The sequence below is a fragment of the Phacochoerus africanus genome, chromosome 1 (assembly GCF_016906955.1).
Source record: "Phacochoerus africanus isolate WHEZ1 chromosome 1, ROS_Pafr_v1, whole genome shotgun sequence".
NCBI lineage: Eukaryota > Metazoa > Chordata > Mammalia > Artiodactyla > Suidae > Phacochoerus > Phacochoerus africanus.
Genome location: NC_062544.1, coordinates 97,312,478 through 97,331,750, shown reverse-complemented (window position 1 = coordinate 97,331,750; position 19,273 = coordinate 97,312,478). Strand labels below are relative to the sequence as shown.

Genomic DNA, 19,273 nt, shown 5'->3' with positions numbered 1-19,273 from the left:
TTGTATTGCATATTTGAAAGTTGCTGAGAGGGTGAATCTTAAGATTTCTCATCACAAGAGCAAAAATTTGTAACTATCAATGGTGATGGATGTTAACTAGACTTAACTTTCGTGATGATTTCACAATATATACACATATTGAATCATTATATTATACACCTGAAACTAATGTAATGTTGTGTGTCACCTATACCTCAAAGAAAAAGTCCCAACTGGCATGCTCTGGCTGAGTGGAAAGGAAGAGGGAGGACACCTGGCAGGAGGAAAATGATACCAGCCCGCTACTGTGAGAAGAGGCAGGAAGAGAAGGAGTGGGCAGCCACCTGTGCCACGCCCTGTGAGAAGCTGTGTGTAGATGCCAGAGGCTCCCAGGAGAGCAGGTGGACATGGTGGTTGGGTATGTAGAGGAACAGTGTGTGGGGACCTGGGATAAAGGGCAAGCCACCAGCAGCTTCTCCCACATCTCACAGTTTGCTTTTTAAAAACAGGGACCTGACACTCAGTTGAAGAAGATAATGTATGTGGAAAAGTTGGAGAGGATTTGTCCTGGGGCTTTTTTCTGCACAAATGGCAAAATAACCAAATGAGGCTAATGGTCTTCTATGAATAGGAACAGGAGTCAGGAAGCTGACCTGAGTATTTTTGCTTTATTTATATAAAAGACAAACAATGCATAGAATGAAAATAAGTGCTTGAGACATTTGATATAAAAAGAGTATATAGGATTCACATTCCTATTTTAATATATGAGTATGAAGTGTTCATAAAAGAATAAAACTTTCCCTTTAAGTATAGTAGTGAAAAAGTCAGTATTTTTAGGAAGTACAGAATGTTATTCCTTGGTCTTTTTCTTGAATAAGGAAAAAAAAAAAACATAAAGCAAGCCACAGTATCATTTGACACTAGATTCCAGTTTATGCTGATGATGACCCAGAAGTGCTAAGCTCTTTTGAATCTTGGAAGATCCCATTAACAAACTAGTATTCTAGAAATTCACCACTAGAGGTCAGTGAGCAACAGCTATTGGGATGGCATCAACAGCCCTAAAGTGCACAGCATTTCTGGGCACTTCCATGTCATTGTGGTCAAGCTGTCTTAACTGTTCTCTCAGCCCACCTCTACCGAAGCAGCGTTCCAAAAAGTTCCACCTAATCCCAAGTTTCAGCATGTCTGCTAAAACCCCAATGAGATGAGACCTTCCAAAACCCAAGCAGAGCTGATCTGATCACTGCCAGTCACGCTCCAATATTCCTATTTGGCTGATAATAAGCTTTAAAACATTTCTTTAAAAGATACTGTTATTTGCAGCATTAACACTTGTTTGTGGATTAACAAGTTTCCTATGGAGTATTAAAGCTCAGTCTTTGTTCTTGTCCTTATGGACACAGAATTCCTAATTGCAAATGGGACTCCTGTGTCCCTCATTCAAATTCAGCAAAGCTTGGAAGGGCAGGTGTGCTGGAGAAACCAGTAACCATGACCAAAGCTTCTTGGAGTAAAGGGCTTGCCTCCCAAATGCAGACAGGAAGGCTGTTAATACACAAGCAAGAGAGAATTGGTTTAAAGGGAACTGCCCAAAGGAGGTCTCCACTGGTCCCCCAAAAGGCCAACTTCAAATCTTAACCCCAGGAAGGGAACTAAAGTCCTTTTACATAGCCAGAGAATGACTGCACGAATGTCCACTTCTCACAGGGGACCTTGGTTAGGGGGCAGGTTTAATTCTCAGACTGGGGTGGGGGTGGGCAAACGTTCACAGGGGGAAAAGAGCAGCTTTCTAAGGGTGTCCACACCTTCATCTGTGAAGGATGTGGGCCAGAGAGAACTGGAAACCCCCTGCTATCTACTCTTACTTGGGGATCCAGATTTTGTTGTTGTTGTTGTTGCAAAATCTCCAAATATTTAAAAAGTGGCTTGGTTTTGTTAAATGCTATCTTGGCCAAGCAAAACACACATTCACAGTGCCTGAGGAAACACTCCCAACTGTGGCAGTGCTGTGCTGCTCAAATACCACTTGGCCAGAATGCATTTGAGCCCCCCAGAGCCCAGAAGGATGGAACATACTGGTGTTTGCATAGAAAACTGGAGCTGAAACCAAGGGAAGAACAACTAAAACAAAGAATCCAGAGGGCAGATCTGTTCCCTTTTAGGAAAGAGAACACTAACAGGGATAGGAAGAGTTTTTTTTTTTTTCTCTAAAGGAACAATTTCTCATTAGTAGATGTGGCAATTTCACAGTTGGGGGAAATGTGTCCTGATTTTCCTGCAGCTTTGAAGGTAGAAGATGGGGTTTACAAGGTTTAAGCAATTAGATCGGACAAAGTTATTGAGCTAATGAGGAAGGTGGTTCATAAACCAGAGGTGGGGGCGAAGCTCGAGTGAAAAGTCCAGGAGAGATGATGGCACACAGGGTCCCCAGGATCAGGTCTCCAAACAGTGCAACTCCGCGGCCAGAAAGGGACCCAGCGCAGGGGATTATTAATTTACAAAAGCAAGTGCATCGTGGCCATAGCAGGCTCTGAGACATGAAGCCCCTCTCCAAAGACAAAGCCTCCCTCCCCAGTGCTCAAAGGACCAGCACACACATGATTGCCAAGTGCTGAGGCGGTCACAGAGCCCTTCCTTCTGCGTTCAGGGCTGAGCCTGCCCATCAAACCCATTTCCTGGGTATCTGTGACCTTTTTCCCCTCACCTCTTTCCAAAGTATGGCTGTATAGATAGATATAGATATATATAGATTATATATAAAACATAGCTATTCCATATTTATATACAGGCATTAATAAAGTGCAAATGTTATTGGCTATTGTAAAGATCAATCTCATTTCCTGAGGAAGTGCTAACACAGCTTATCCTATGACAATGTCAAAGGCTTAAGATGCTTCCTGTCACCCCTTCCCACCCACCCTGCTCACAGCAGGGGAACGACCCCTGGGGTTCCAGGAAGCATCCTTCAGGGGCAGCTTCCTGCTGCCTCTGTTCTTTGGCCACAGGGGCGGCCTCCATGGACTCAGCCCAGCCTGGCCGCCTGGCAGAGCTATTTGGTAGTGTTCAGGGAGCCATGTTCAGGAATCTTCTCTTCCGAGCTGCTCCTCCCCGAGAGTCTGTCCAGATGCTCCAGCTCGCTGAAGCGCTCTGCCACGCACTGCGCAGTGAGCCGGGCCTCGGGGTCATGGTCCCAGCACTCGGCCAGTGTCTCACACACTGTCTGGATGCCCTGCAGGGGAAGATGGTCCATAGGCACCTGAGAGTGAGTGGTGGTTCCAGGGGGCAAGGTAGCTTCCCCCAACCCCCACCGGGTCCCCAGCACCACCTGTCCCCACTGCAAGACACCAATGCTCTGGGGCCATCTGCTCATAGGACATGGGGAAACAGAGGCACACGTAAGGGTCCCCAGTAGGCCTCTGGGGCACAGCAAGCATCCCCAGTCCTGAAAATTCTGTGAGGTGGCTTCTAATGTCATTTCATATCTTTCTATTTGGAGGGGAACATTTTTAGGATTTATTGTTGAAAGAAGTTTTAGGATAATATCAAAATTGAGTAGAAATTTATTAGAGTTTCCACATCTGCCCTTTCACCACTCAGACAACCTCCCCTGCCATCAACACCTTGCATCTGTGGGGTAGGTTTGCTAAAATTGGTGAACCAACACAAAAACATCACTATGTCAGCGAAAGGCCATGCTCATGGACAGGAAGTGGGTTTTGACAAATATATGTACCATTTCAGTACCCACAAAAGTTTACTGCCCTAAACATTTTCTTCCTTTTCTGCTGAGGCCCTGGCAACCCCTAATCTTTTTTTTTTAATTGAAGTTTTATTGGAATAGAGTTGACTTACAATGCTGTGTTAGTCTCGGGTGCACAGCAAAGTGAATCAGTTGTACATATACACATATCCATTCTTTATAAGATTCTTTTCCCATATAGGTTATTGCAGAATCTTGGGTAGATTTCTCTGTGCTGTAAGGAGGTCTTCATTAGTTCTCTACTGCAAATGGTGTTACTTTGTTCTTTTATACAGCTGAACAATACTCCATGTATATATGTACCACACCTTCTTTATCCAATCACATTGTCAGTGGATACTTATGTTCCTTCCATGTCTTGGCTATTGCAAGTAGCACTGCAGTGAACACTGGGGTGCATGTATCTTTTCAAATTATGATTTTCTCCAGATAAATGCCCAGATGTGGGATTGCTGGATCATATGATACTCCCATATTTAGTTTTTTTAAGGAACCTTACTATTTTCCATAGTGGCTGTACCAATTTACATTCCTCCCAACAGTGTAGGAGGGTTCTCTCTCTTTTTTTTTTTTTCCACACTCTTTCCAGCATTTATTGTTTGTAGACTTTTTGATGATGGCCATTCTGACCAAAATGTGAGGTGATACCTCATTGTAGGTTTAATTTTCATTTCTCTAATTATTAGTGATGCTGAGCATCTTTTTGTGCGGCTTTTGGTCATCCATATGTCTTCTTTGAATAAATGTATATTTATATTTTCTGCCCATTTTTGATTGGATTGTTTTTTTGATATTGAGCTACATGAGGTGTTTGTATATTTTGAGGATTAATCCCTTGTTGGTTGCTTCCTTTGCAAATATTTTCTCCATTCTCTGGGTTGTCTTTTTGTTTTGTTTATGTCTTCCTCTGCTGTGAAAAATCTATTAAGTTTAATTAGGTCCCATTTGTTTATTTTTTTATTTATTTTTTATTTTTTTGTCTTTTTGCTATTTCTTGGGCCGCTCCTGCAGCATATGGAGGTTCCCAGGCTAGGGGTCCAATCGGAGCTGTAGCCACTGGCCTACGCCAGAGCCACAGCAACTCGGGATCCGAGCCGCGTCTGCAACCTACACCACAGCTCACGGCAACGCCAGATCCTTAACCCACTGAGCGAGGCCAGGGACTGAACCCGCAACCTCATGGTTCCTAGCCGGATTTGTTAACCACTGAGCCACGACGGGAACTCCTATTTTTGTTTTTATTTTCATTATTCTAGGAGATGGATCCAAAAAGAGATTACTGCAATTTATGTTCAAGAGTGTTTTCTGCCTTTGTTTTTCTCTAAGAGTTTGAGTATTTGGCCTTATGTTTAGGTCTTTAATCCATTTTGAGTGTTAGAAAATGTTTTAATTTCATTCTTTTATATGTAGCTATCTAGTTTTCCCAGCATCACTTATTGAAGAGACAATCTTTTCACCACTGTTCTTACCTCCTCTGTCATAGAATAGTTGACCAAGGGACATGGGTTTATTTCTGAGTTTTCTATCCTGTTTCACTGATCTGTATTTCTGGTTTTGTGTCATTACTATACTGTTTTGATGACTGTAGCTTTGTAGTATAATGTGAAGTCAGGGAGTCTGATTCCTCCAGCTCCATTTTTTTTTTCAAGAATGCTTTGGCTATTTGGGGTTTTTTGTTTTTCCATACAAATTTAAAAATATTTTGTTCTAGTTCTGTAAAGAATGCCATTGGTAATTTGATAGGGGCTGAAGTGAATCTGCAGATTGCTTTAAGTAGTATAATTATCTTGACAATATTGATTCTTCCAATCCAAGAACAATCATGTGTGTGTGTGTGTTTATTTTAGGGCCACATGTACAGCATATGGAAGATCCCAGGCTATGGGTTGACTCGGAGCTGTAGCTGCTGGCCTACACCATAGCAACGTAGGACCCAATCTATGTCTGCAGCCTACACAAAAGCTCACTGCAGCACTGGATACTTAACCCACTGAGTGAGGCCAGGGATCAAATCCGTACCCTCATGGTTACTAGTTGTGTACATTACAACTGAGCCACAATGGGAATTCCTGGTATATTTTTCCATTTGTCTGTATCATCCTTGTTTTTTGTTTTTTGTTTTTTTTTTTTAACCAGCATTTTATAGTTTTCAGAGTATAGGTCTTTTGCCTCCTTAAATAGGTTTATTCCTAGGTAATTCATTCTTTTTGATGTGATGGTAAATGGGATTGTTTCCTAATTCCTCTTTCTGAACTTTCATTGTTAGTGTATAGGAATGCAAGAGATTTCTGTCTATAAATTTTGTTCCTATATCTTTATTGAATTAATTGATGAGCTCTAATAGTTTTCTGGTAGCATATTTATGATTTTCTATTTATAATATCATGTCATCTGCAGGCAGTGACAGTTTTACTTCTTTTCCAATTGGAACTCCTTTTTTTTTTGTCTTTTTGTCTTTTTAGGGCTGCACCCACAGCATATGGAGGTTCCCAGGCTAGGGGTCTAATCGGAGCTGTAGCTGATGGCCTACTTCACAGCCACAGCAACACTGGATCCATAAACCACTGGGCGAGGCCAGGGATCGAACCTGCAACCCCATGGTTCCTAGTCAGATTCGTTTCCACTGTGCCACAGCAGGAACTCCTGGAACTCCTTTTATTTATTTTTCTTTGTCATGGCTAGGACTTCCAAAACCATGTTGAATACAAGTGTGAGGGTGGACATCCTTGTATTATTCCTGATCTTACTGGAAATGCTCTTAAGATTTTCACATTGAGAATGATGTTAGCTATGGGTTTGTCACATTTGGCCTTTACTTTATTAAAGTAGGTTCCCTCTAGGTCCACTTTCTGGAAGGTTTTTTTATTAAATGGGTGTTGGATTTTGTCAAAAACTTTTTTTTTTTTGCATTTGCTGAAATGATCTTACTTGACTCTATTTCATTTATTTCTGCTCTTGTCTTTCTTCTCCTAACTTTGCATTTTTTTTGTTTTTCTCTAGTTGCTTAGGTAGATGGTTTAGATTGTTTATTTGAAATTTTTCTTATTTCCTGAGGTAAGACTATATTGCTATAAACTTCCCTCTTAGAACTGTCTTTGCTGTGTCTCATAGGTTTTATATCTTCGTATTTTTATTATCATTTTTCTCTAGGTATTTTTTGATTTCCTCTTTGATTTCTTCAGTGATTCATTGGTTGTTTAGTAACATATTGTTTAGCTTCCATTTTTTTTGTAGTTTCTTTTTCTTGTGGTTGATTTCTAGTCTTATAGAGCTGTGGTTTAAAAAAAAAAAAAAAAACTTGATTGCAATTTTCTCACATTGAACCAGGCCTAGATTTTTGTCCAAAGATGTGATCTATCCTGGAGAATGTTCCATGTGAACTTGAGAAGAATGTGTATTCTGTTGCTTTTTGATGGAATGTTCTATAAATATCAACTAAGTCCATCTGTCTCATATGTCATTATAAAGCCTGTGTTTCCTTACTGCTTTTCTGTCTGGATGATATTCCATTGATCTAAGTGGAGTGATAATGTTCCCTGCTATTATTATGTTACTGTTGATTGTACTTCATATGGATATTAGCATTTGCCTTATATACTGAGATTCTCCTATGTTGGGAGCATATACACTTACAGTTCTTATATCTTTATCTTGGATTTATCCCTTGATCATCAGGTACTGTCCTTCTTTGTCTCTTATTATCACCTTTATTTTAAAGTCTATTTTTGTCAGATGTGAATATTGCTACTGCAGCTTTCTTTTGATTTTTTATTTGCATGAAATGCCTTTTTCCATCCCCTCACTTTCATTCTAGAAAATGTGTCCCTAGATTTGAAGTGGGTCTCTTGTAGATATCACAGAGACATACCTTGATTTTATATTAAATCAACCAACCTGTGTCTTTTTGTTGGAGTATTTAATCCATTTACATGTAATTATTGATATGTATGTATTTATTGCCATTTCTTAACTGTTTTGGATTTCTTTTTGTAGGGTTTTTTTCATATACAAGATTGTTTTAAGTTGCTGGTCTCTTAGTCTCAAATGTATTTTTTATATTCTACATTTGTACTCTCCTCCTTCTCATGGTTGATGGTTTTGATACCATATTTGTGTGTGGGTGATTTCCTATTTTTACTGTATGTTTGCCTTTTCTGGTGACATTTTCCATTTTTGATTTTCTTATTTCTGGTTGTGGCCTTTTTTGTTGTTGTTGTTCCACCTAGACTAGTTCCTTTAGCATTTGGTGTAAAGCTGGTTAAGTGGTGCTGAATTCTCTTAGCTTTTGATTGTCTTTTTTATAAGGCTTTTGATTTCCCTATCAAATTGGAAAGAGGGCCATGCTGGATAAAGCACTTTTGGTTGTAGGCTTTTCCCTTTTATCACTTTAAATATATTAGGCCACATCCTCTGGCTTACAGAATTTCTGCTGAAAAATAAGCTAATAACCTTATGGTTTTTCCTTTATATAAATACTTATTTCTTATTTTTCCTTTGTTACTTTTAAGATTTTCCCCTTTGTCTTTAATTATGGTCAGTTTATTATGTGTCTTGGCATGTTCCTCCATGGGTTTATCCACTGTGGGAGTCTCTGTGCTTCCTGGACTTGAGGGATTATTTCCTTTCCCATATTAGGGAGGTTTTGGGCTAGTGCTTCTTCATATATTTTCCATGCCCTTTCTCTCTTCTTCTCCAACTCCTGTATTGCAAATGTTGGTACATTTAGTGCTGTCCCAAGGGTCTCTTAGACTGCCCTCATTTCTTTCTTTTTTCTTTATTGTGTTACACAGCAGTGATTTCCAATACTCTGTCTTCCAGCTCACTTATTCATTCTTCTGTCTCAGTTATCTGCTATTGATTACTTCCAATGTATTTTTCATTCAATCATTGTTCTTTTTTTTTTTTTATTCTATTTCTTTTCTAGACATTTCTTGTATCTCTTGGTCCTTGCCTCCATTCTTTTTCTGAGATCTTGGATCATCCTTAATATCATTACTCTGAATTCTTTTTCAGTTAGATTGTCTGTCTTCATTTGGTTGTTTTTATTGGTTTTTATCTTGTTCTTTAGTCTGAAACATATTTCTCTCCTGTCTTATTTTGCTAACGTTCTTTGATTGTGGTCTCCTTTTCGCTGGCTGTAGAATCGTAGTTCCTATTGCTTCTGGTGTCTGTACCCTGGTGGGTGAGGTTGGCTTAGGGGCTTTTGCAGGCTTCTCGGTGGGAAGGACAGGTGCCTGCCCACTGGTGGCAAGCTGGGTCTTGTCCCGCTAGAGGGCAGGGCTACATCAAGACGTTCATTTAGAGGTGGGTGTGAACTCAGTATGACTTCAAGTAGCCTGTCTGCTGATAGCTAGGACTCTATTCCTATCCTTTTGATTGTTGGACCTGAGGCATTCTAGCACCGGAGCCTGCAGGCTGTTGAGTGGGGCCAAGTCTTGATGCTAAAAGAAAGCTCATATCAACCAATAGTCCCTTGGGTCTCCACCACCTGTGTTCTTGCCCCCACAGTGCATCACAGCTGATTCTCCCTCCCCAGGAGACTCTTTAAGACCCACAAGTAGGTCTAGCCTAGGCAATTTGTGCTGGGTCTCAGTGCACATGGAACCTTGTGTGCATCCTACAAGAATGGAGTCTATTTTCTCCAATCCTGTGAAGCTCCTGCCCCACTGGCTTTCAAACCCAAATGCTCTGGGGGTTCATCTTCCTGATGCCAGACATTTTGACTGTCTTAGAGGGCTATATTTATGTGCCCATGTCCCTGTGTAGCCAGCACAGGTTTAATAATTTTTGGTGTGAGGGCTATTTTTTAGTATGGGTGCTTGTCACCTTTTTCCTCAGTGTATCCTGGCCATTATCCTCTTGATAGGAGGTGCTCTTGATGTTGTAGTGACCAAAGCCTGTATTGGATATTGAACGGGGCCTCCTCTTTGCTCCGTGGCTGTCATTGCCATGTCAGGGGTAGGGTCTGCTTCCTTATTGTTGGAGTAGAAGCCCTCAGATATGTTTCTGAGCTGTGCTTCTGATCTGTCATGTCAGGGAGACAGAACTGGAGCACTTCCACTGGGAGAAGAGCCACTGTGTATTCTTCTGCTGGAGTTGTTCACCTATGAGTGTGTTCTGTTGTGTCACCTTTCACTCGTGTAGGCCCACAAAGTACATTGTTGTTGGCGCAGCTCTTGGGCCCACCTTAACCATGAGTATATCAGTAATTGGCCTTGCTGTCTCTTTTACCCAGCCACCACTGCAGATTCACTGAAGTCAGGTCCCAGTACTGCAATTGTTTTGCACCTGGACCCTCTGTGGAAGTTACAGAGGTAGCTTGGACCCTGCCCTGGCCCAACCCCCATGTGTATGCACCCACAAAGCCCACAGCTGCTAAAGCCAGATGTATCCCAGCTACAGGAGCATTCATTGTCTGTTCAGATGATCCACAGGTGTTGAATTTACCAAGCCAGTAACAGAAGTGTAATCCTCAATTCATGCAGCTTACTAAATTGCCTGGCCTCTGGGGCTCAGCTGTGATTTCAGCCTCACCTCTGAGCATGCACAACCCACTGGCATCTGCTGCTGAGGCAGCCAGAGCTCACAAGCCTTCCCAGGCAGGAGGGGTCTGGGCAGTGGCCAATGGTCACATTGGCCTGCCTAGGTGAGGGCCTCTCCTAAAAGCCCAAGGAGGCAGGGGCAGGCACATGGGGAAAGGGGTGCAATTGCAATCCCACCCCTTGCATGCCACTCAACGATGGTCCTTGCTTCCATGGTGGCCCTGACATCCTCTACAAATACTCCTGGCTGCAGTGCTCCACACTCCCACCCCCTCAGGCCGTCTCTATGCAGCTAACAGTGATCCTCTCTCTGAGTCTCTTCTCTAAACCCCACATTCCAGCACCCAGTCCCTGCTCATATCAATGGGCACATGTCTCAGGCCGGGCATGCAGGGCAGTGGCACAGACCCTCTGTATAGCTCTCACGCTATCCTGCCGACCACAGATTGGCTTCTGTGCTCTCCCCCAAGCCTCCTCGAAGCTCCCTTTCTTTCCCAGCTGGTCTTCCCATGGTGGGGACCTCCCAGGGTATGAGAGCCTCCTCTCTGTTTAAGCTCTTTCCAGTGCTGCAGGTCCCATCTCTTCCTCCTTTTTTTTCTTTCATCCTACCCAGTAATATAGAGGTCCCTCTTGTCCTTCCGGTGTCTGAAGTCTTCTGCCAGCATTCAGTAGGCATTCTATGAGGGCTGTTCTACATGCAGAGGTGTTCCTGATGCATTTGTGGGAAGAGGTGAGCTTCAAGTTCTTCTAATCTGCCATCTTGATTCCAACCCCAACCACTGACCCTTTTACTGTCTTTGTGGTTTGGCCTTTTCCAGAGTCTCAGAGTCAGAATCATATATACATTCCTACTTGAACAGGGGTAACTATCCTAGTCTGAGTGAAGTCCAGGCATTGACTGGTTGCATTTTGTAAAGTCTACACATTGTAAGGTGATTCAGTCCCAGCTTCCAGCCCTCTGCTAGTCCCTCCTCTCCAGCATCAGCCTGGACCACGGAGAACAGCTGTCTTTGTAGGACCTGCTGGACTACAGTCTGTTTCAGTGGGTTCAAGCTAACTCCATAAAGGTCCCATTCCAAAGGCCTATCCAGAAAATGCTACCACAATGGTGACAAGGGACTTCTCTCACAGCCCTCATTTTCAGTTTGCATTGCAAATATTTCTGTTACTTTAAGTCATTCTTGGAAATAAAGCAGGCACAGTTAAATAGATAGCCTGATGGAAACAGAGGTTGCTCCTGCCTATCAGAGGTCTAACTCTGTCACTGGTGCCTCCCAACCAGGTAGCCCAGGTGGGAGAGGTAAATCCCAACCCTGACCTGAGAATGGCACTTCCCTGTTTGCAGCCTAAACCAACAACCTTCCCAACACACCTCAGAACCTGTCCCTCCCCTTCCCGCCCTGTGAGTTCATGATGTTGAATTAATTGTATAATTCACCTAATTGACAATATTGATGGATGGCCCTGTTAAGAGTGGAGTGTTACTGTTGGTACACAAGTAACATTTATTTTATTCTGACACTGTAATTACAGGCAGTAAATTAAATTAAATATTAAGCATTAACTTGAAATCAATAGGGCAACAAATCTCATTAAGAGAAAAAAATGTATTATGCAAATGCTTTCCAGAATTTTATCATTATGAATAATGGCTTCATTACAAGAACTGTACAGCAGAGGAGGCCACAGTTTAAAAGAAACAACAGGAAGTCCTTCTGATTTTGGAGTTAACCTCAAACAGTCCTGCATTTTCAGAGTCAAAGAGGCTTTCCTGACACCCCCAGAGAAGCCTTGGGCCACCACCACCTGGCCCACAGAGCCTGGTCTGTGCTCTCCCCTGACTTTTATCCGGCTCTGTCCACTGAAGTGGCTCTCAGCCAGGCTTCCTGCTCCATCTTTCTTTTCCACTGCACCTGATTTGTGGCTTTTGTTTCTTGACTAAATTTGCCTGGCCCTTAGGAAAACCATCACTAGGCCCAGCCTTTTCTGGATAAGGGAATTCATCCAAAGACAGCCATAAAAGGTTTACCTCAAGAGAAAGGGCAGTTTTGTCACTGAGATAGGGGCATGAGGTCCCCCTCCATCATTCATGGCTCTTTCCTACGGTGCCAGACAGTGCCCCACTCTTACAACCTATACTTCTTTTTCTCTGACGATTGCCCTCATAAAAATGTCCCAAATCAAGGAATTTGGGTAGGTGTCCCTGTAAGTCAGAACTACTGTCCTGATATAGATGGAGAGCTTTACTTACCATTTCCTTTTTTTTTTTTTTCTCTTTAGGGCTGCACCTTCAGCATATGGAAGTTCCTAGGCTAGAGGGAGAATTGTAGCTGCAGCTGCAGCCTACGCCACAGTCACAGCAATACCAGATCTTTATCCCACTGAGTGAGGCCAGGGATGGAACCTGTGTCCTCATGGATACTAGTTGGTTTCATTACCACTATGCCACAATTGGAGCTCCCCTAGCAATTCTTGAAAAGAAACCAAAAGAAGCCATTGGGAGGTTCTGGACAGATTTCCTCTGTGTTCCCTTGCCCTTTCCTCTCTTCTGCTTTCCCTTATTCGGGCCTCCTCTCTCCCAGTACGCCTGCATGCAGCCTGGGTGCCCGGCAGCCCCTCACGCTCTAGCTGGCTGACAAATGCCCCCTCCTTTTCGCTTGGCTAAGTATTTCCTTCCAGAGCTGAAGATTCCCAGAAGAAAATGTCTGGAATACAGAAGGGCACAAAATGTAACCTCCCTGTGGAAAGGATGAGGGGCAGAAGCTGAAAACAAAATGCTTTACCTCAGAGCCAAGAGGGTGTGGGCAGTGTGACAAGGGCCCTCCATCACGATTACGACTGAGCCCTCTCTGAAGGATGACTGGAACATTTAAGCACAAAGTCATCGCACCGTAGTGAAGTCTGTTTATAAACAGAACCTTACAGAGTCACAAGAGAAGGGGCCCCGCCCTCCTGGATGCCCAGGAGGGGAACTCTCTCCTACCTAAGAATTTCCTTTGGATGAACTTCACTTTCCTCTCGTAACAGTCACTCCTTACCTGGTGGTTGAGCCAGGAGCTAGGAATTTCTGGCCGTCCTCGGTCTCTTAACACGTTGTCCTTCATGCTTTCAACACAGGGATGCTCCCGCACCTTGGAACCGAAGGGTGGCTCATAGTCCTTCACCTCTGCGGGAGAGAGGAGGGAGACAGAGAGCCCTTGAAAAGGGTGTGCAACTCCAGGAACAGGGTATGCGGACATGTCTGCTGGGCTGCGTGGGGTACTAAGTGGCAGGATACGTGTGTGATTACATGGGAAGTGATTTTTAATTACGGAGGATTGGAATAGAGGGGGTGGGTATGGAAGGAGCTTGAGAAGTATCCAACACCTGACTGCCGAGTGCCTACTCTGTGCCAGGCCCTGTGCTGACAGCTGGGTACAGAGTGGAGAACAAGACCAACCAGGTCACTGGCTCAGATCCTAGTGCAGGCATTTCATGGGACGATCCTGGCTCAAGGGGGCAAAACTGGTTTCCTGGGAGGTGGACAAATCTTACATGTAATAGCAGTGTGTGGCCCTACAAAGACCTAAAGAGATTTTCCATGTGGAACTAATTTCATGGTGAAATTAGCCATAAAAAGGAATGCTCTGATACATGCTACAACACAGATTATGCTTCTTGAAATAAAAAAGACATAAAAGGACTATGTCTTTTCCTGGAGTGCTTTGGTGGTGGCTCTCTTAGTGGGAGGTAGGGTTGGACTTGGAGGGACGGGTCCAGGGTCTGGTGCCACCTAAGGCTTCTTCCAGGCTGTTTGGTGGTCAGTGCCTAGATGGGGACTGGACCTGGAGCTGGAGCCCTGAGAAAGCTGGGCTCCACCTGTAGCAGTGGCAGCCTCTGCCACAACGAGGGGCAGTACTGGAGCAGGAAGGGCCGAAGCAGCAGCCCAGCACAGGCTACGGGTGTGTCAGGATGACCTTGGCAGTCTGGCCAGAGCACTGGGCGTTTTCTCTCTGCCGCCTCAGCTCTGGGATGGGAAGCAGGCATGTCTGTGCATGCTTCCTTCAAGAGTGGAGTCTCAGTTTCTTACAGCCCTCTGGTAAGCCCCACCTGGCCCAGGGGCTTATCTTCCCAGTGCCAGACCCCAGGGCTAGGGTGCTTGATATGTGGCTCAAACCCTGAGCTTGTAACATTCCCTCCTCTTCCAGTCACGTAGTAGGGGTGTAGGTCTGGATGAGATCACTTCTTACCTCCTCTTGGCTGTTTATTACCCTGGTTGCAGAAGAGATATTCTGCTCCTCTTCAGGTCATTCTCAGAGAGAGCTGCTCTGTATGTAGGTAGCTTTGATGCATTTGTGGAGGGAGGTAAGCTCAGGGTCTTCCTACTCCACACCTTGATACCCCCTTGGGTCCTAAGGTCAGTTTCCTTATAGAAGCTTCCTTGAATAATCCCTGAGCCATTCTTTATTAGACGTCCTGGGCAGAGCTCTAGTTTGGGGTGTATCTTTTTTTTTTTTTTTTTAATTTTGCTTTTTAGGGCCGCACATGCGGCATATGGAGGGTCCCAGGCTAGGGGTCCAATTAGAGCTACAGCTGCTGGCCTACACCACAGCCACAGCAACACAGGATCAGAGCCGTGTCTGCAACTTACACCACAGCTCACAGCAATGCCAGATCCTTAACCCACTGAGCGAGGCCAGGGATCAAACCTGCAACCCACTGAGCGAGGCCAGGGATCAAACCTGGGGTGTATCATTTTTAAATACTTGCTTATCTGTCTCACCCCACTAGCCTGTGAGCTTTCGCAGGCAGGTTCAGAACTCCTTTCTCATTCCTGTTTTCCTAGCACCCAAGGCAAGGCCATCCCACCCCACAGGCTCTCAATAAATGCTTGGCTGAGTAAATGAATGAATTCATCTTAGATCCTCTCCAAAGTGGCAAATGCATAAATTCTGGGTATTAGAATAGCTATTAATTTAAGTGGGTGGGACAATACACATGCCAGTGCATCACGGGACAATACACATGCCAGTGCATCACAGGACAATTTAGAAAATAAAAACACTCCAGTACTGAAACATGTCTGAGCTGAAAGGAAAGAGTGGGCTGGCTTCAACATTTTTCTCCAAAACAAGCTGGACCTTTGGCCTTTAGCTTCAAAATAACCCTGTTTAATGAGTGAAACTTTCAATAAGTTGCCCTTCCAGGCTGAGAATTGAAGCATTTAAGGCAAAATGACATTTTGAAAAGCGATGGCTTGTTCTTGTTTATTTGATCTTCCCCCATTCCCAGAACCCTACTTGCATATTTATCTTCTTCAGCCTCACCCAACTAGAAGAGCTGGCAGGATATTTTCTTTCTGTCATAGCTGAGATGAAGTGCGCCCCACCCCCACTTTGAGACAAGCACAAGCCACCATCCTTCTGTGTGTTGCTTTTGTCTTCAAGTGCCTATGGCGCTTAATCTATACTGTTCTTGGGGTGAGATCTGAACTCATTTGCATAATAGTTACCTCTTGCTTCTTTCTTCTATTCCTTTATCTTTTCCTGGACTATAAAGGCCTAACGCCCAAGGCAGAGGCTGCGTTTTGTGTTTTTCAATTCCCTGAGGAAATTGTGCCTTATATATATAGCAGGCTTTCAGTAAATATGGGCTGGGTTGCATTCAAGCAAGAGCAGAGAACTGAGAATTAGAGCTGGTTCCCAGTAAGGGTTTAGGCTGATCTAATTCATCACTTCTATAAAATGAATATATGGGATCACAAAATATGATAAAATGAACTTATTTGCAAAGCAGAAATAGACTTACAGACATAGAGAACAATCTTAGGGTTACCAAAGGGGAAAGGCGGGGGAGGGGTAAATTAGGAGTTTGGGATTAACATACACACACAACTAAATATAAAATAGATAAACAACAAGGACATACAGTATAGCCCAGGGAACTCTACTCAATATCTTGTAATAACCTACAATGGAAAAGAATCTAAAAAAGATGTATCTCTCTGTACATGTACAACTGAATCACTTTGCTGTTCACCTGAAACTAACACAACACTGTAAAGCAACTACAATAAAACATTTTTAAGTTTCTTTACAATAAATAAATAAAATGGGCTGAAATGAATGACCTCCATGTTCCCCTCCAGAGTTATTCTGTAATTCAATCTAAGCAAATAACGATGCTGTCTTAGTACTAAGCTCTGAGATATGTGTTTGTATAATACAATGTAATAGAATGGAATGACATGATTTGCATATGACATAAACTGCTCCTTAGACAATGCATCAGCACACTGACTCTCCAACTGTTTTGGCTGCCCTGGCAGGTGTGGTTGGCAGCCTGCCTAGACCCCCTTTACCAAGCCAAGAGTGCCAGCCCTCAGCTGCCGCAGATTGTTGTCACATAAGGACTCACTTTCTCCCTTCTACGGAGAACTGCCCTTGGCTGATGGGAGCTTCCTGGCTCGGAGATTTCCAGAACATGACAGCCTCATCCCCAGGGGCAGCCTATAGCCAATGACAAATTAATTGGGGAGCTTTAACAGTCTAACTGCCTTGCTTCTACAGGGGATGACTGGTGCAGTTCACGCTCCAGAGCTCCCCACAGGATCAGGCTGAGGCCAGGGCTCTCCTGAAACCAAGGATTTGCGAGCTTCTTCCTGGGACCTTAACTTCCATAGGTCATTGCACAAAAATCATGGTCAAGCTCTAATTCTAGGAAAGCTGGCCTGTGACAGCTTCCAAGGAAGAGCTTTCTCTTTTTCTGCTGTGTTTATCTAAGTGAAACATCCAACCACGGTCACAAAGCCACCCTGAGGAAACTTTGACATGGCCTCTTCTGGAGAAACTGAAAGTATTTGACCATCGACAATTCCTACAGGGAGCTCCCACTGTGGCACAGTGGAAATGAATCTGACTAGGAACCGGGAGGTTGTGGGTTCGATCCCTAGCCTCACTCAGTGGGTTAAGGATCTGGTGTTGCCATGAGCTGTGGTGTAGGTCGCAGACGTGGCTTGGATCCTGTGTTGCTGTGGCTGTGGCGTAGGCCAGCAGCTGTAGCTCTAATTGGACCCCTAGCCTGGGAACCTCCATATGCCAAGGGTGTGGCCCTAGAAAGGAAAAAAAAAAAAAAGATGAAGAAGAAACAATTTCTACAGCATAGCCCATACAGTGCTCCGAAGCTGGGGGCAGGTGACCACAGTGAGGGCTGCAAAGTGCCAGGATCAGAATTCTTCCCAGCTGTTGATCTCATGGATGAGATTTTTTTTTTCTTTTAAACAAAGAAAGGGTCTCCAGAGGAGAGATTATAACCCAGAGCCATTTTATTTCAAGTCCTAATCTTCAAAGTCATATAAACCATAGTGTTTAAATTTTTAAGTTCTGTGTGGACCAAAATAGGTTTCCAGGGGGCACAGAGGAGATGGGAAGGATGGCGCTGGGCAGCTGGTCTCGGAATGTTTTCTGCTTAAAGAAAAAGGAACCAGTGCTCCTGTGAAAAAGCAAAGGCAGCAATCCTTTCCCAGAAGGAAGAGGATTTTAACTGGATTGCATCTTACTTTCCCTAAAACCAGGAAGCAGTGGGACTCCCCAGTATCCCCAAGGGCTGTGAGGCCTACTTCCCTCCCTGAGCTGTGGAGACTTTGGAGGGAAGGAGAGCAAGGACAGCTTGCACCCCAGAAGGGGCGGCAACGGGGACAGGAGGCCTCTGCCACCCAGATGGGCTCTGATGGCCCTTCTTGGGATGGAACCACATGCACTGAAGCCCAGACTCTGCTGGGAAAACAAGCAGAGCTGGTGACTGGCAAAAAGTTGGTGCCCTGGACCTCTGCAGCTCCAACTTTCTCCCCCTGCTTTCAGGCATCTAGAAGTTGAGATGCTTAATCCACTTTGGCAAAATCGCTGGGTCCAAACTTAGTATCTTCCATGTTGGTGCTTAAAATACTTCTGTTTTAGAAAATGTACACAGCTAAAACTATGAAATCACTAAATAAGTGGACATACAGAAAAGAAACTCTCTTTTCCCCTCCTAACCCCTAGTTTCTTTTTTTCTTTTTGGCCATGCCCACGGCATGTGGAAGTTCCCAGGCCAAGGACTGAATCTCTGCCATGGCAGCAACCTGAACTGCTGCAGTGACAACCTGGGATCCTTAACTAACTGTGCCACAAGGGAACTCCTTTACCCCTAGTTTCTTTCACAAATGTGGTTTAGGTTGAAAGATGAGATTAAAGGTGATTTAAATTTGCTTCTTATTGTTTAAAAAGGAGTCCTTCTCAATTCTTTTTTTTAAAAGACTGTTTTGCCTCAAATTCACTGGGGACTGAGGGTTTGGTAAAATATTATAGAAATGAATTACAAGAAAAATGAATCACACTTGGGTGTTAATTGCAATTAAAGTTACTAACCCCCTACTACTCTCAGTTCCTGTGCTCATCACATTGCAAATCTGAAACAAACAGTTTGAGGACTAGCACCTTCCACAAGTGACACCTGGAGCAGCCCTGCTCTACATGTTTTGTAAGGATTATGAGTTGTATCTCAGAAGAAATGAATGCAAGTTGTTAAACTTATTTTAAAGGTTTCAAATGAGTCAGACAGAGAACAGAGAAGATTCTTCAGAGATGGGATCCAACACCTCACTTTACAGCTAAGAAAACTGAGGCCACAGAGTGTTCTGGATTCCAGGAAGAGCATTCAGAATTCATACTGTATTACTGTTACTCTGATGAAACAGCTTTGCCTTTTTTGGAAGCTTTCATGCACTCTTTCTCTACTAAGCTTTTCAGTGAGTTCTTTCTCCTCCAAGCAGGACAAAGCTGGGGCAGCCCCAGATGGGAATGTGCCTGTCACAGATGTGATGACTGTGTCCCTCCCTGCCTTGGTGAGACCCTCCCCACCATCTGACCTCAAGAAGGGGACCCTTATGGGGCCAAATGGTTATGGTTTGTGATTTCTAAACATGCTAGGCAAAAAACCACCAAAGAGCAGCCCTCTCCTCTGCTGCCAT

General features: G+C 43.9%; 1 protein-coding gene across 3 annotated transcripts in view; it reads right to left on the bottom strand.

Moving 5' to 3' along the window:
* Nucleotides 1-628: 628 nt before the first annotated feature.
* TGFBR2 (transforming growth factor beta receptor 2) overlaps nucleotides 629-19,273 on the bottom strand; it is a 91,262-nt gene continuing 72,617 nt past the window's right edge. For all 3 annotated transcript variants that reach the window (XM_047769382.1, XM_047769388.1, XM_047769385.1), the window contains exons 6-7: nucleotides 13,326-13,453; nucleotides 629-3,214 (exon numbers count right to left, since the gene is read on the bottom strand). In XM_047769382.1, the coding sequence (XP_047625338.1) occupies nucleotides 3,035-3,214; nucleotides 13,326-13,453 (308 nt within the window). In that variant the 3' untranslated portion in view covers nucleotides 629-3,034. The remainder of the gene's footprint in view (nucleotides 3,215-13,325; nucleotides 13,454-19,273) is intronic.